Here is a 16,035-nt window from a genome sequence, read left to right as displayed (position 1 = left end):
TCGCGATGCATCAGTGAGAATGCGAATTATCACGAAACCATATCGATTATTATTAAATGTTACATTCTCCGCCATATTTCAGACGATGTTTTGGCACTATTTTGGCACTATTTAGAACTTTTAGCGATGTGGTATATCAGATCACTGTAACTTTCACGTTATCCCCGCGCCCGTTGCGCCCGGTTACCCGTCCCGCGGAATAACACAGGGGCTGGCAGTCTTTAATAGTATCTCGTCGGTGGTGTGGGGAACGTTCTCAAATAATTTGGATCTGTTCTTACAAAGGCAATTCGTTGATAGGAAACGATAAACAAAAGAATGAACATTAACAATGGGTCCAAAACTATTTAACAAAGTTTACAATTAGTCAGTATTAAAACAGAGATTCACATTATCGACATCTTGACAATACAGGATTCTACATTATCGGCAACCGCCACAATTATTGTAGAACTATTTACATTACATCATATATAGAATATTGAAAATGCGTGTATCAATCACGAAACGAGTATCCACTTTTAATATTGTCTCCGACTGTCGTATATCAATTATAAAGTATAAAGTATAAAAATGTTGCATCGCCATATAATATACGTGAAAGCTGAAACTATTAAAAAGAAAATAACTGGAATATGAAATGCTACATATTACATAAAACGAGACTATAAAATTTTCAAAAAATTTATTATAAAATATACCTTAGTTAAGTACATATTCAACTCTACATACGTGAACAATGCCTACGTATAACAACTACAAATGCAATCAGTCTCTGCCTTGTGAGCTGACCGCGAAATAAAAAGGGGATTCGAACAACAATGTAAAGTACAAAATAAAACTTGTTTCTTTTATAACATACAGACAGACTTAAATCATTATGGTTTATCATTAGTAATTGATAAATCAGCTAAACTGTTTGTAATAAAGATACAGCGTATGCGCACTAAAGTTTGAGCGAAGTCGTATGTACAATCTTAAATCACACAAAAATTCGGAGGTCATATACGTAGTGTAAAACGAATACTCACACTACACACTTAAAAATCTAAAGCTAGCGACTACACTACGGTTTTCTGTCGGACAACGAAGATATTTATAAACACAGTTTCTGTTTGTGCATTGAAAAGAAGAAGACAGCAGCGCAGCACTTTTTTCTTTTTCATTGAATACACAAATACAAGCTACCTCTATAAAAATCTTTTTGACACGCGGCAAAAAATCAGTGTAGGTCCAGCCTTAAAAAGGCGCGCTATCTCATATATAATCATATATATTCAACCCTTTGCAGACAATAAACTCGTGTATGAAACCATATATGCGTCCAGAAAAAACGACGCGAACAATAACAATTGACGAAACAACAATTTGTCATCAGTTCAACGAGTGTATTTCTAATATTACGTCCCGAGTCCTTGGACGGTTTAATTTTGATGCCCGTTGCTCGCAAAGGGTTAAAGCTAAAGACATATTAATTTTGTTACTTTTGCACTTTCATACAATTAACATGTTGTTTAGCCCACTTAGCTCGACATCACAACCATAAACATAATGTTCAATCAGAACTGGTGTCAATAGATTCCTAACCGAAACAAATTCAAATATACAATAACTGATTATCAGTTTCTTAACGCGTATTGATTGATAACACAAGTATGCTTTTATATTCATGTATTAATCCTTATAATGATAAAGAGGTTGTAATTGAAATCCGAAGTAACTCTGTTGCATGTAATCAACATCCGAGAGCTGTTTCAACACCAATTTCGAAACCGACTTTCTCCTGCCGGCTACCACGTACATACATCTTTCTTTAAAATGTTTGTGATTTAGATCAAAATGGCCCTAAGTTATCAGTCTTTTGTTTAAAATTTTGTTAATCTCATTAAAAATAGTTGAGCATAAACGTGTGAAGGTCTGTAGTTGAGTAACAGATTTTGACCATTCAACACTACTCGGTAGCTACCTCCTTCCAATCATGTATGACGTTCTTGCGACATTAACACTAAACCTACCACCATCGGTCAAAATGACTGGTTCCAGATTTTTTATTTTGCAATTATTGAAATAATAAAAATGATTTTATAAGGGATGATTGTATAGATATCTTTAGTCGAGCACGCATTAAAATAGGGATCGCACAAAGTCTAAATAAAATTAAACTTGTCATTTTTATAAGGGAACATGTACCAGTTACTTTTAAGGCTCGGTAGGTTCAGTGTTAAAGGGGCAAAAATTACATGGAAGCGATCTGAAATGGTCAAGATCTATTGCTATAATAAAAACATATTAATTACGTTCCACAGCCGACGACTTCAAAAACGCAACTATTATACACCATAATTCACAGAGCAATTTGTTCGAATAATATCGCGTCTTTTTTATTACGAAATCCGTAAAATTATTAGCGATCATTGTTTTTTTTATTATTTAGATTTAGTTTTGTATTAATATGCATGCAGTAAGAAATTTGTTCTTTTTACTTATTGAAGCAGTAATAATTAATTTAATGTAAAATCAACTAAATTCAGACAGTTTTATGAATGACTACAGCAAATCTTTCTAAAGTGATCAGATTTGATTAGTATGCCGCTAATAGCAAAAATAAAAATACGCCAAATAAGTATAACTATTCTTTTTTTAAATAAATAATATTTGTATTTTTAAATAAAAATATGTACATATAGTAGTTTTAAGCATCGAAGAATCTGTGAACATATGACATTTCCTCATTCATTTTGTGTACTATTTGTGCAAATAATAGTATTTTGTACATTATTCGAACAAAATGCTTGTAATTATCAGACCAATAATTACATTTCTCTTTCAAGAAAACATCAACGGGATTCTTACATTAAATATGCTACTTTACCATTTATCTATATGCAAATATAACTCGTAATGTCCTTATACGGTGTACCTTAGTAATAATAATAGTCTTAACCTTAAAACGTTATACAATTAGGGCATTTGATTATTGAATTATCTACATGTATCGTGGCTACCGATTATAAATATCATCTACAATTCTATACTTTAAAAATGGACCTCGTACACCTCTTGAATTCAATTAAAATTAAGTGATCATTTATATTTTCCTCACACAAACGATTTGCCAGTGAAATAAATAGGAACCAGCCTATGAATCATGAACAAGACAAAAGTAGGTAAGAACCACCGTTTAAATACCGGTAAAGTATGGCAGTTGAGGCCAGCTTGTAAAATTTTCGAACAAAAGTATGCCATTTCCAATTATTTTGAGATATAATATGATCTATGTACCAGTATCATAGCGACGATTATCGCAATGAAAAGAACAAACTAAATCATTACTTTTCTTTTCTTCGCATAAGCCACTTTCACTATATTCACAGTTTCCATTATCAGGGTATCGAGTATGGCTACTGTAAGATCATTTTTTACAGCGAGTTCATCGTGATGGAATTTGGTCCATTCGTCTTCCTCGGCTTGAGCTTCTCTAGCCAATAATTCGTCAACCCTGTCTCTTCGTTTTCTACTCCAACGCATGACCATGTTTTCTCTTTGCAGTTTCGTCTTGAAACCAAATAAAGTAGCTACCTCTTTGTTGACGTACTCGTTGAGTTCGTCTATATTTTTCGGGATTTTCATGGTAGGCTTCGTTTTTACATTTGGCTTCGTCCAACTGGGACCCGGTTTTTCGTATTCGGCTTGGTAAACCTCAGCGATCGTTTCTTTGCAGAGATCGAAGAGGAATGTATTATAAATTCTTCTGTCCTTCTTTACAGTCTCATCGTTTTCTTTGGTTAACTCGTAGATCTCTGGAGGGGCCTCCAAACTCATAATATCGTCTCCTGCTTCCTTCGCTCTGAATATCAATGCTGTTGCTTTTTCAGTAAATGCTGTAAGTTCTTCTATATTTGAGGGAATCACAGCTGGAGGAGGAGAAGGTGAGCCAAGCGATGCAGAAATTCTTGTGCCGCCAGGTGGAGTATACGGTGGGGGTGGTTTGTTAGGTATTTCTCTAACATAGTAAGATACTTCCTCGGCCTCCAATTTTTTAATCTAAAGTAGAACACAGATATGAAATAACAGTTTTATATGAAAAATTATAGTAATATAATAAAAAAATCAGTTTTTACTTCTAATTCAATTTGAAGCTGTTCAATGCGAAGTAGTTTTGCTTCCAATTCTGCAACTTCCAGACCTGGTTGCTCCAGGGATGCTGTACAAAATGAATATATATTATAGTGTGAATCTAAAGAGAACTCTGTCAATAAATTGTCTAGGAAAAGCAACACGAATCTTTACATTACACTATGAATTCACATATTAATTTGATTAAGTGCTTTGAGAATTAAAATAAAATTTACAAAATATATGTATATCTTTAGATTTTTTTAATGCATTGATAAAATATTATAAAGCTGTGATGAAATTGAACATTCCAAGTCACGTTTGTACATAATGAAGAATTTCATTTGTCAAAAACTTGAAGGAAATAAAAGGTAAAAGTATTTTACACATGTGTTGTGTTGCACAATATTTACAGGCTTTCTTTGTGCATACAGACATTAATAATCAAAGGTCAAGCACACATGCGACACTGATTTGTACAGGAAAACAAGTCAATGTTCATTTTATTCAAAGTTTCGTGTTGTATTACCTTTAAGTAATTATTATCTCGATTTTGCTTTTCTGAAAATAAACAACACTTGGCTATACGAGGCAATGTTTTGCGCAAAATTACACAGCCATTATAAAATTAGAACATGTCTCTGTAATATTCGAAATATATGTATAATAGATACATATAGCATAATTAACGTTCTAAAAAACATAAGTAACATCAAATAAAATCAAATTTCTTTATGAAATTGATGGTTTCAAATATTCATTTTGTAACAAATTCAAATAACATTATTTTTAAAAACCATATGATTTCACTTACACGTACACATTACAGATGAAAAATATTTACAACATACATATAAACAAATCCCTAATGACTAAATGAAGAAAAGTTTACAGGAGTTAAACTCAGAAGTGAACTGTATCCAGACTGTATGCTGTCCAAATGTAATAATAAAGTAGAAAATGTAAATATTTTGTAGAAGTTAAATACCTTTTAATTTGTCAATCATAACTTCTATATCCTTCTCAGACGTAGCAACAATAGGTGCAGCATGATATGTATTCTTGGAATCGCCATTTTCACTTTTGACACCAACATTATTCAGTAAATCGTCATTTAATACGTCGATAAACAATGTCGAATCATTTGAATCTCTAGGAGAATCCATGTCGATCTCTGAAACACCCTTAGGAGTATCCTTGTCTTCGCTTGATTCAGACGATGCATCTTCTGTTGCTATTGTGAAGAACGTCGGGCTCTCCAAATCATTTCCAAATAATTGCCCATTCTTCTTATCAATATCTTCATCGGTTTGATCATTCGTTTTTGAAGGTAAAGCAATATCATTCCCAGAAATGTTGTCTTCTTGTTTTCTATTACTTTCAGAGACCTGTTCGCAACCCTGAAACTGTTCTTCGTTGTGATCAGAAATGGGAGACGACTTTTGCGTGATCTCATCGAGTATTCGTAACACTTCATCCGACTTTTGTACCGCCTCATATCGTTCCGGTATAGGAAATGGCTTTTGTACGGTAGCAGATTTCTGACATTCACTCTTGTCAAAGATTTCAGACACTTCAAGACTTTCCTCGGAAATATCTTCATATTCTGGATCCTTCAGAATATTGAATGTTTTATTTATTAACTCTACAGGCACATTGGATACGTTCGCTTCAGAATTATCTACTACTTTAAGATTACATACAGCTTCAAAACGATCTTCATTCTTTTCACTATCTATTTTACATTCGGATGGTTCATTGATTTGCGTTTCCGTTGCTTCGTGCCGTGCTTTTTCTATTTCGGAAACAGAAGCTTGTTTCACTATAGTGGCCAGTCTACTCTCCGTTACTTCTATCAAATTATCAAGCTGCTCACCATCAGAACTTTCTGGTTCTACTGTTGGATCCAATAATTTTTCTTCGTGTACTTCGTGTATTTCGATTTTATCATCGCATTTACTTGCTTCTAAATGTTCTTCCTCGACAAATTCTATTTTAGCATCAATCTCTAGATCTGATAAAGTGTCATCTTCTGTGCTTCCAGGCTCTAGTTCTGTTATTATAATTTCCTGAGCTCTGCTTTCGATATGCTGCCCATCTTCATCGTGTTTATTTTCTCCATGTAAATTAAAATCAGCAACAGATTCATTGTGATCGTTAAATGATGTTACTTTATCTTCCTCCGCATTATCATTATCAATATCCAACGTTCCTTCAGTAATACAAAGTTGTTCTTTAGCATCTCTTATTAGCTTGTTTTCTAATTCAGGAATATGCGAAACAAATTTAAATTCCTCGGTTCTAGTTCCTTTTATTTCACTTTTACTATCACTAATATAGGGATGATTTTCGACTTTCTCTTTTATTAAATTATTATCTATACTTTTCTCGACTTTATCCAATATTTTAGTCACGGAATCGTGAATAGCTTTCTGGAAATCATCGGTTTCTATAGTGTGAATAGTCTCTTCTTGATTTTGATCTGTATCCATAAAGAACGTATCATCAATTTTATTATTGGTCTTATGAATATGAAAATCATACATATCAATATTTGTAGATTCACCTTTCGGAAGAAAGACGGATACATTTTCATCGTCACTCTCTATTTTTGCTTCAAAATCCTGGCTTTCAATGTTATCGTTTGATTGAGATGAATCTTTTGTGTCAATTAATTCATTCGAATCATCATTAAACGATTGTTTGTTCCGACTTTGAGATTTTTCCGATTCAGAATTAACAACATCCTGTTGAATATCAAATGAATCGGATATTGTCCAATTATGTTTGTCAATAGAAGTTTTCTCCATAGACAACGACTTTATTTGATTTTCATCTTGGCTAGCTTCTTTGTTAATAAAACTGATGCCATTGTCAGATATATCTTGCTTAGCTGTTCTTACAGATTTTAAAGAAGTTTCTTTAAATTCTACATCTCCACCTATTCCTAGCAAATTATTCTCATTTTTGCGCTTATCCGTCATTAATTCAGAACGATCTGCTTTCGAAATTGAACATGCGCTACTTGTACTTTGCTCTCCATCCTTCGTGTAATTTATTACCTCCTCAATTATTTCAGTCTTCTCAATCGTGCTTACAAATTGCGGAGAAGTTGGTTTTTTCAATAATCTAGTAGGAGATTCTGTAACAGTTGATTGTTTCACAATGTCCTGCGAAAATCTTCCTAGAGTCACGTCAGTGTTACGTTCTGAATGGCTTTGTGTAGTAATACCATCTTGTACTGACAAACAACGATCGATATCTGTGTACAAATCCAATGATTTATCCTGTATAAGCAAACTAGATTTTTCTGAAGCCGTCGTAGATTTCGAAGATATTGAATTCTTACTTAATTCCGACAACTGTTGACTTTTCGAATTATAGGCATCAGCAAATCCTTTTTCAGTATTTGCATCTTCTCTGTGAGAATACGTTGCTTCAGAAGCATTCTCTGCTGTGCTTATACTTTCGCTAGCCTGTACAGCTTTCAAATAATCTTCAGCTAAAGATCTGCTGTGCTTCTCCGAAGACGTGAATGAGCTTTTTTCATTTGCTTCATAGCCACTTAACTTGTTATCAATCGACGTATTCGAACGATTCGAATCATCATCAGTGACTTTAATGTGCTCTGATATTATAGATTTCTCAATTTCATTTAAAATTTCTTTACTCCTTGCTTTATAATCAATTTCTTGTTGAGACTTCGAAAGGGACATATGATTTTGTGGCATTATCACAGACATTACATTATCAACTTCCACAATACTTTTGTTGTCATTTAAAGTACTTACTGAATTCAATTTTAAAGAGTTAGTTAAGCACTGTAAATGGTGTGGACTAGTTTCTAAACGACTTAATTTTTCACTCTTACTTTCATCGTTCTTTAGTGTTTCTATATCTTGAATTTCGCTGGTTTTATCAGATTTCGAAAGTAGAATGTCCGATACATCATTCGAGGTACTTTTTTCTTTATTATTCTTCGAATCGTCGTTTGATCTTTTACTAAAGCGTGACATCATTTCTGAAAGTATTTTCAGCTCATTTTCAAGACAATTTATGTCCTCGTACGAATTCTTATTATTTAAACGTGAGAAGTCCATTCTTCGAGAACAGTCGAATTTTTCAACAATACTTTCACTGTCTGTTCCTTTTTTAGTGTCTATGATAATAGATTTTGCACGTTCTTTACCAGTACCGAATTGCGAAGAAATACTTTTTGCTCGGGACTGCTCAGAAATTGTCTGAAAATCTGATTTATACTCTCCCAAATCAGATTGACTTGTAACTTCATCTTTAGACAGTTTCGTTTCCGATTGTGTCATTATCTCTTCTACTGACTTCATTGTATTAACTTCAGTTCCAATATCTTCTGAAATGCTGCTCTTTTTCCCTTCTAGGGAAATTCGTTTTCTTTGTATCTCATCCAAATACATTTTGTTTTCGTAAGAAGTATTTCGGTCTGAACAAACATCATCGGATGCAACCGAGGATGCCGAACCAATCTTATCAGATTCAATGTGTTCCGATATGCTTTCGTCAAGCACAGATTGAACACTACGATGAACAGTATTTATTTTTGCTGAGCTCAATTGTTCCGAGGATCTCACGCTCCTAAAGGACGTGGCCACATTTTCCGAATTATTTTTATTATATTCGATTTCAATGCTCTCATTCCTCGATAGATTAACATTTTTTACTTGTTCCGTTGTTGGTTTTTTCGTATACAACAAATCGGATTCTGATCTAGACCTTAACAAGTCGCTATTTTTAAATATATCTTGTATTCTCTTCAGAGGGATCTCAGGTACTTTGAAATCTGCTAACGATTTCGACTCTATTGCTAATTTATTATCACTGTCCTTGCTTGTTCCCTTTTTCGATTCCAGCTTTTTACGCATTTCGTGAATGGTCGTATCATATTTCTGTATGTGGGGGAAAGAAAATTACTATCTTTGAAACATAACATATGAAAAATATAATACTTTTAAACATATATATTAGTGTCACTGACCTTAATCTGATTTAATAAATTGGCTTCTAAAGCTCTCAGCTTTTGCTTTGTCTGTTTCCTGGCTTCCCTTTTTAAACGTGACATTTCCACTCGCCGTTCCGCTAATTTTTCAGTAAGTAATTCTATTCTTCCTTCTATGTCACTCGTGTCAGATGAAACAGTCGTGTCCATAAAAGGACAAACGCTTCTTTCTGACAATTATCAAAGTCAAAAATATTATATTATAATATTAAATTTGTTTAAATTGAATATTGCTGTTATAGAGAAAACATAATTCACATATTTAAATCCTGGGTTTGAGTAGACAAACATCAAAAGTACCTTGCTGAGAAAAAACATTGGACGTTGCAGTTACAAGTTTGAGGGCAGCTTGTTCCATTCGTGCAACACGCTCTTCTTCGGTCCTTAATTTCGCATGCCATGCCATCCATTCTTCCACACAGTTCTTCCGTGACGTAAGTGCGGCTTCACGTGCGTTCAAGATTCTAAAAAACGTTATTGTATCTGATAATAGAAATCCGCTGTCCATAGTAACTGAACGATTATAAACAAATGAGAGCAATGATCGCAACGATTTTAAATTGTTTGAAAAACTCGCTTAAATCGTGGCAATGCAACCGAATAGTCTTCGCTACTGTGAAATACCGCAATAACGCCGGAATGCAGATCGCCGGTGCAGAGTCTATTTTTACAATGCTTCACTTCACAGTATGAATACACAGTTTATTATTAGACTTTTTGCATGCGCGTGTAGTAATTCGTAGTGTTATTAATATTAACTTTGATGTGGTAAATTTACAACATGAATAATTTAGATAGAATGTAAATGAGTATTCTAAATATTTCTGTACTTACTGTTCGAGTTTCCTCGAGGTTTTCATATTGTGATCTTGCGATCTAATAACCACAGATTTAGAATAATTTTTCTCACTTTCTCCACTACCATGATGAGAAACAGTGAAATTACTGACTTGAGATCTCACAGGGTTCTCCAAATTATGTGTGCTCTTATCTTCACTATTGAATGAATTTTCATAGGCTTCCGCACTTTTGTCAAATATTTTCTGGCATAATATATTCTCCTTACTTTCGTAATCGTCTATTCTATCGTTCGCTAATTTCGAATTCTTATCTTTCGTGAGTTTGGAATGTTTAATTTGTTGACAACTCAAACTTTCGTCGTGATCAATACAATCCAGAATTGCGTTTTCATCAGATTGAATGGAATCTTTCTCCACTTTCGTCCTCTTGTTGTGATGTTTATTAAATTCTTCCGATAGTTGAGAACTGGATTTAGAACGCAATATATTTTCTGTAAGAATACTAGATGACGACTTATTTTTTTGACATTTTGAGCTTCTACGTTTTACGTTCGATTTTGATTCGGAACTGTATTGAGACTTTTTAGATATATCGGTTGGAATGGATTTATTACTTCTTTTAGAACTTTTCGAATGTGATTGCAAAAGATCTTCCGAAATTTGGGATGATTTTGATATCTTCGATACCGTATCTTGGCCGAGAGAACTTATTTCTTCTGGAACAATTTCGCTATTTATGATACTAACTTTTGACAAAGATTCTCTTTCTCTCGGGGAAACCAAACTTTGAAAATGATTATCCGCCACTTGAGAAAGCTTCGATTTTTTCGATAACTCCTCTACGAGAGTGTCAGACTCCGACTTAGCATGCTCAGAAATAGAATTATTTAAACTCTTTTGCAACAACTCTGAAACGTCAGGAGATTTTGCCGTTTCGAAAAGATATTTTCCAGATGTGTTCATCGAATGACCTCTCACCAATTTTGGGTCAATAGAGTGCTGATATAATTTCAATCTTATAACATCTGCTCTAGGCATCTTTTCTTCAAATTTTCTCGACTTTATTTCATATTTTGCCTTGTTCCCATCTTTAGGTTGTTTATAAGGACACTTTTCTTGAGACATACTGCCCTGAGTAACCTCATTAGGTTTATCAAATCTTAAAAACGAAGCATTTGATTCTTCGGTAAAATGTGTAAACTTATTACTCTTTGGTAGATCAAGTTTAGAGAAGTGTAACTCGCTCTCTGACATTTGCAAGCGTGCATCGGTCTGAGATCGATCGTGTTGAGACTTGTCGGAATCAACTAAAGAACTCATGGAACTATTGCTTCGTATATCGTAACCTTTCATCGGACCAGATAATCTTCTCGGAGACTGACTATCAGCGCTTCTTTTCAATTTCGTTAAAATATTCTTTGTGGACATTTGAGGATTAAACATATTTCTTTGCTTCTGTAACATAAGTTTACGTTCTTGACTTGCAATTTTGTGAAGTTCTTTCAATCTGAAAAAAGATACATAGTTATTCCAGATGGTCATCAAAGCATAAACTTATATTAGTCATGTACCTATTCATTTCGTCTTTTTCCTGTTGCAATTTTAAAAGTAAAGCTCTTTGTTTCTTTTTCACGGAACTGACACGACTATCTTGACCAGTATCTCTTAATGCACGCTTCTGCTCCTCTAGTTTCACCAATTTTTTTGTCCGATCATTTAAAGTCTTTTCACGGGATTTGAACAGCAACTCAATTTTATCGTATCTCTGTTTCTCATCTTTTATTAACTGTGCGATCTGTAAGTGCATAATATATTAAATTATCTGATCAATTCTTTATCTATACAGAAATATCAATTACTGTGCGGAGCACACAAAAGAATTGTAGTGGGAAGGGAATGGGGCAAGAGGAATGGAAAGGCAATCTGAATGGTCAGACTTCTTGCCCCGTTCCCTTCCCGCTACAATTCTTTCGTGCTCGGCACAGTACTTTGTTATACTTGCCTCTAAATCTAAATATTTATTAAATGAACAAGTTATGTCTCTAGTTGAAATACTAATCTCTGTACCAGTCTCTGTTCGTATGGACGATGTAGTTTCATGTAAACTTATCTCTGACATCGTTCTTAACTTGCTAGGCAATGATATTTCTTCTATTTGATCTAAGTCTTCAAACTGTTCTGCTGAATCTAACGAAAGTTGTGGAACTTCGCTATCTCCAGGAAATCCTCTTTCATATGAAATGCCACATATCTCTGAACATCTACTTTGTACATTTCGTCGAGATGAACGTATATCAGTTTGAGTCGCCATATCATTCACGGTCTGTGTTTGAACCTCCACTGCTTTCACTGCTGGCTTATTTATTTTACTCTGACTATCAAAATAATTTGTCATAGTCTGAGTTGTTGTACAGTGCTCTGAAATTCGAAAGAATATTTCAACGTTAATGACATTTGGAATAATTCCATTAATTCTGAACTATTCATTATTTTGAAAAAATGTTCTAAACAGAACTTATTTAACGTCTCCTCGTCGAAGCAAAGTAAGTTCTATTTAAAATATTGTTTAAGTAGCAAGTAATTGGTAATTTCACAATAATATTTAAATCTCATACTTTTATCAGTTGCAACATGTTTATGCGACTTGCTAATTTCCGTAGAATGCTCCATGTCATCGATATTTCTTTCGCCTGTTGCTTTAAAGAAATGTGATTTTGATTGTTCGCATGGCTGATTATGCTGCAACGACACTTGTTTTTCGTGATCCTGTTTAACATTATATAAACACTTTTCAACATCCATAACTTGTCGTAATGATTCATTGAAAGAATCAAGAAGATGCAACTCGGCTTGAAATTGCATATGCAAAGCAGTAGGATGTAACTAAAATTGTAAAAAAAAAAGTTACAGTATATTTACAAAATAAGTTAATGTTGTTACATGTAAATCCTTACCAATGGAATGCCATCTTGCTCCGTTTCTGATTTAATTACATTGTGTTTTAAACACTTGGAATCATTGTCTACATTGCTATTCTGTATAAGTTGTCTTTTTCGTTTAGATCTAGGTACAAGATTCATATCCGGCGTTACTAAATCACAAAATTCTTCTTGTTGCGAACGGTTTTCATCTCTGAAAGAAATTCTCCTTGGATCTAGCAAAGCGTCCGACAAAACGCTATCATTTAAATTCGATTCACTACTATTACTTGCTTGTTTATTCGTAGTGGCAATACTTTGCGCGAATGATTCTTCTTCTTTCTTTGTATTTGGATTAGTACACTGTAAGGAAACGTCCGCGTATTTTGAGTCTTCGATAGTTTTATTTGATTTAATATTCTGTACAATTTTTTCCGGATCTTTGATTTTTATTTGTTGCATAGAAGTTGTACTTGGACTTCGTGTTCTCAGACTCGTATTGGAATCTGTTACACTTTCTACATCTTCAAATTCCTTGGAATTTATAGCATAGAGTTTGTTATCTGTTTTACTTGTAGAAGGTTTTACTTTCTCGGCAGCCCTCTTCAACTGATCTTTAAAAAGTATATTTCCTGGTTTTCCTTGAGTTTGACATGTTACTTTATGCTGTTTTATTTGCCTGTTCTCCGATGAAAAAATGTATTTCTGGTCATCCGCTTGTTTTAACGTATGTAAATCATCTTTGTATCTGTAATCAAAATTTTCATAGATATTTCTGGATTCTCTAACTGTGATTTTGTCTGCGATTTTTGCAGAACGTTCAGAAAGCGATTCATTACTGCAAGTTCTATTCTTCGATTCTAAAGAAGAATCTCTGGATTTTAGAGATCGTGTGCTAAGAGATTTATGCCTTTTATCACTGTCTTTTTTAGCAGTGGATGTTGCAAAATTCTTTGTTTTTGGTTTTGCCGAACCAAAATCACTTTCTCTTGGCATGTGCAGTGGTAATCTGTCATTTTTCAATTTTGTTATAGATGCAGAGTCGCTTATATTATCAGAAGAATCTTTCCCAGAGATGTGTCTTGGGCTTCGGGATCTTTTAAAAAATTCCTGCCCTGTTTCATCCTGCTTTACGAACAAACAATCATCTTTCCTAATCCGTTTTGATCTGTTCTCTTTTTCTCTAGAATTTTCTCGAATGTATTCTTTCTTCTTCGACAAACTTGAAGATATAGAACTATTTGGTACCTTCAGTGGCTCTATTTCGCTAGCAATTATAGAAGAAACATCTGATGTTGAAAAATCCAATTTTCTTTGAACACGTTCAAAACTTTTAGTTGGCTTATCTGTTCTTTCATGTATAAGCTCTTTGGAGGGTGCTTCAAATTTAGATGACATTAATTCTTTTGATACACAATTTTCTCTACTAGCAAAGTCCAATTTCTTGGCAGAAATTTTCAAATCGGGAACTTTCAATGGTCGTATGAAATCCATTTTTTGTACAATTTCATGTAAATTTTGTATACTATTCGACTTTAATACTGTTATGGCTGGTTCGGCTGCATTTTTATCATTCGAATTATACACCCGTTTGTTAATCTTGGTGTTGTTTTCTAAAGCAAGTTTTCGTTTTACAGCACTTATAAATGTAAATGGGTAAGGTTGTACAGGGTGATAAGACAATAAATTTTCTAAACCCTTTAAGTCAAATTGAGTTGGCAAATATGACTGTTGCTCTTTGGATATATGCTGTTGCTGAAGTTCAAGATCTTGTTTACCTTGAGCTGTCTGAAATTATGTATTTTATGTTTTATAATCATTCAAGTAGTAGAAAATTATATTAGTGTATGCCTAAAACAGAAAATAAAAATATGATCTAATTTTACTTACTGTTGCAGATGCGTTAGCACGTTGAATAATAACATCTGGATCAGAAAAAAAGACATATTTCTTCTTTACAAGAGTGTCTTCTTTCTTAGAGCTACTTCTCATATTTTTATAATCATGTCATAATAATAGATTTATATTTAAATGTTTTATATTCACCCATGCTTACATTTATAATGCACTATTTAACTGGAAAATAAAATGTTTATTTACTATATCAGTGTATAAAAACTAAAATATTTTTACGTCTGTCAACTTTCATAACAAATATAAATTAAGGTTGCAATTCACTTATTATCAATATAATGAAACTTACATTCGTACATTCAACATAATTTATAATCGACGTGTCTAAACTATTTAATGAATTCATAAAAAGAACCGTTGAAAATTCGTCGTATTTATAACCTAATTCAGAACGCCATATTTGACCAGTATTTAAATTGTCGAAAATCGATCTGTAATCGTTCGACAGAAAATAAAATGTACATTCCAATATATTTGTCGGAAGAAATACTCTTACGTATCATGCATCATTCATTGTACGTATTTTCGTAATAACTCATCATAACGGTCATTTGTAAACGACAATCACGTGGTATTCTACGATTTGTTACTCGCACAAAACTGAAAACATGGCAACAACATGAATGATCGATAAACACGGTCGCTATCAGTCGCTATCCGCATGACACGTATGACAATAACAAATTAAATATATATAGTTTCTCTTTTAAAAATGTATATATTGCTTTTATATACGAATGTTTTATACTTGTTACATCAAGCATTATAGAAACGTAAAATTAGGAAAATAATAACAGTCCATAATAATGAATGAAAACATTATCGTCGCTTTACCTATAAACAAAGGACGTCTTTAATTTTTGCAACTTCGTCGGCCTGGCAAGATTGATTTCTTACACCGCGAAGCTATTTAGTCGTGGACAAAAAGCTTGTCAACGTCACGTATACATAATACATATGTCTTATCCTTTCCACTCCACTTCCACTCTTGCCTTTCAAGTGATCACAGAACAGAGGATCCTAACATTCCTAACCATCCTATATAACTCTGTGATGCTAGTAGCAAATTAGCAAATCTTATTTGTAACAGTTGTACCATAGACCATTTTTATAGAGGCGGATGTCCAACGTTTTTCGATAACCAATCAGTGCGCACACGTTCACAGTTCACAAGTAGATCTTTCATGAATATGAGCCCAGAAATCCGTATTCAAATGCGTCTACATATACAGGGTGTCTCAAAATTCCTTCAACA

At 33.5% G+C, this 16,035-nt stretch overlaps 1 protein-coding gene across 3 annotated transcripts; it reads right to left on the bottom strand.

The window, feature by feature from the left end:
- Window positions 1–675: 675 nt before the first annotated feature.
- LOC143215959 (uncharacterized) lies at window positions 676–15,867 on the bottom strand. Of its 3 annotated transcripts, none has more exons than XM_076438621.1 (12): window positions 15,615–15,867; window positions 14,757–14,942; window positions 12,903–14,654; window positions 12,564–12,831; window positions 11,951–12,366; window positions 11,520–11,743; window positions 9,983–11,455; window positions 9,449–9,612; window positions 9,128–9,318; window positions 5,105–9,038; window positions 4,122–4,204; window positions 676–4,044 (listed from the first exon to the last, which is right to left on the bottom strand). In XM_076438621.1, exons 2-12 carry the CDS (start codon window positions 14,856–14,858, stop codon window positions 3,322–3,324), a joined length of 9,330 nt encoding a protein of 3,109 aa, XP_076294736.1. In that variant the 5' UTR covers window positions 14,859–14,942; window positions 15,615–15,867; the 3' UTR covers window positions 676–3,321. The 3 variants fall into 3 exon arrangements, with proteins under 3 accessions (XP_076294736.1, XP_076294726.1, XP_076294744.1); XM_076438611.1 differs by lacking the exon at window positions 15,615–15,867 and adding an exon at window positions 15,070–15,523; XM_076438629.1 differs by lacking the exons at window positions 676–4,044; window positions 4,122–4,204; window positions 15,615–15,867 and adding exons at window positions 4,228–4,677; window positions 15,070–15,525.
- Between the last annotated feature and the right edge of the window lie 168 nt (window positions 15,868–16,035).

The sequence above is a fragment of the Lasioglossum baleicum genome, chromosome 2 (genome assembly GCF_051020765.1).
Source record: "Lasioglossum baleicum chromosome 2, iyLasBale1, whole genome shotgun sequence".
In the NCBI taxonomy this organism is placed as follows: Eukaryota; Metazoa; Arthropoda; class Insecta; order Hymenoptera; family Halictidae; genus Lasioglossum; species Lasioglossum baleicum.
Note: the sequence above shows the minus strand (reverse complement) of the source record. Positions and strands in the feature narration are given on the sequence as shown.

Coding starts and splice junctions, on each gene's coding strand:
- LOC143215959 (XM_076438621.1), bottom strand. CDS start 14,858: ATGAGAAGTAGCTCTAAGAAAGAAGACACTCTTGTAAAGAAGAAATAT. Junction 14,655..14,756: donor GTGCTAACGCATCTGCAACA/GTAAGTAAAATT, acceptor ACATAATTTCAG/ACAGCTCAAGGTAAACAAGA. Junction 9,039..9,127: donor ATTTATTAAATCAGATTAAG/GTCAGTGACACT, acceptor CCCCACATACAG/AAATATGATACGACCATTCA.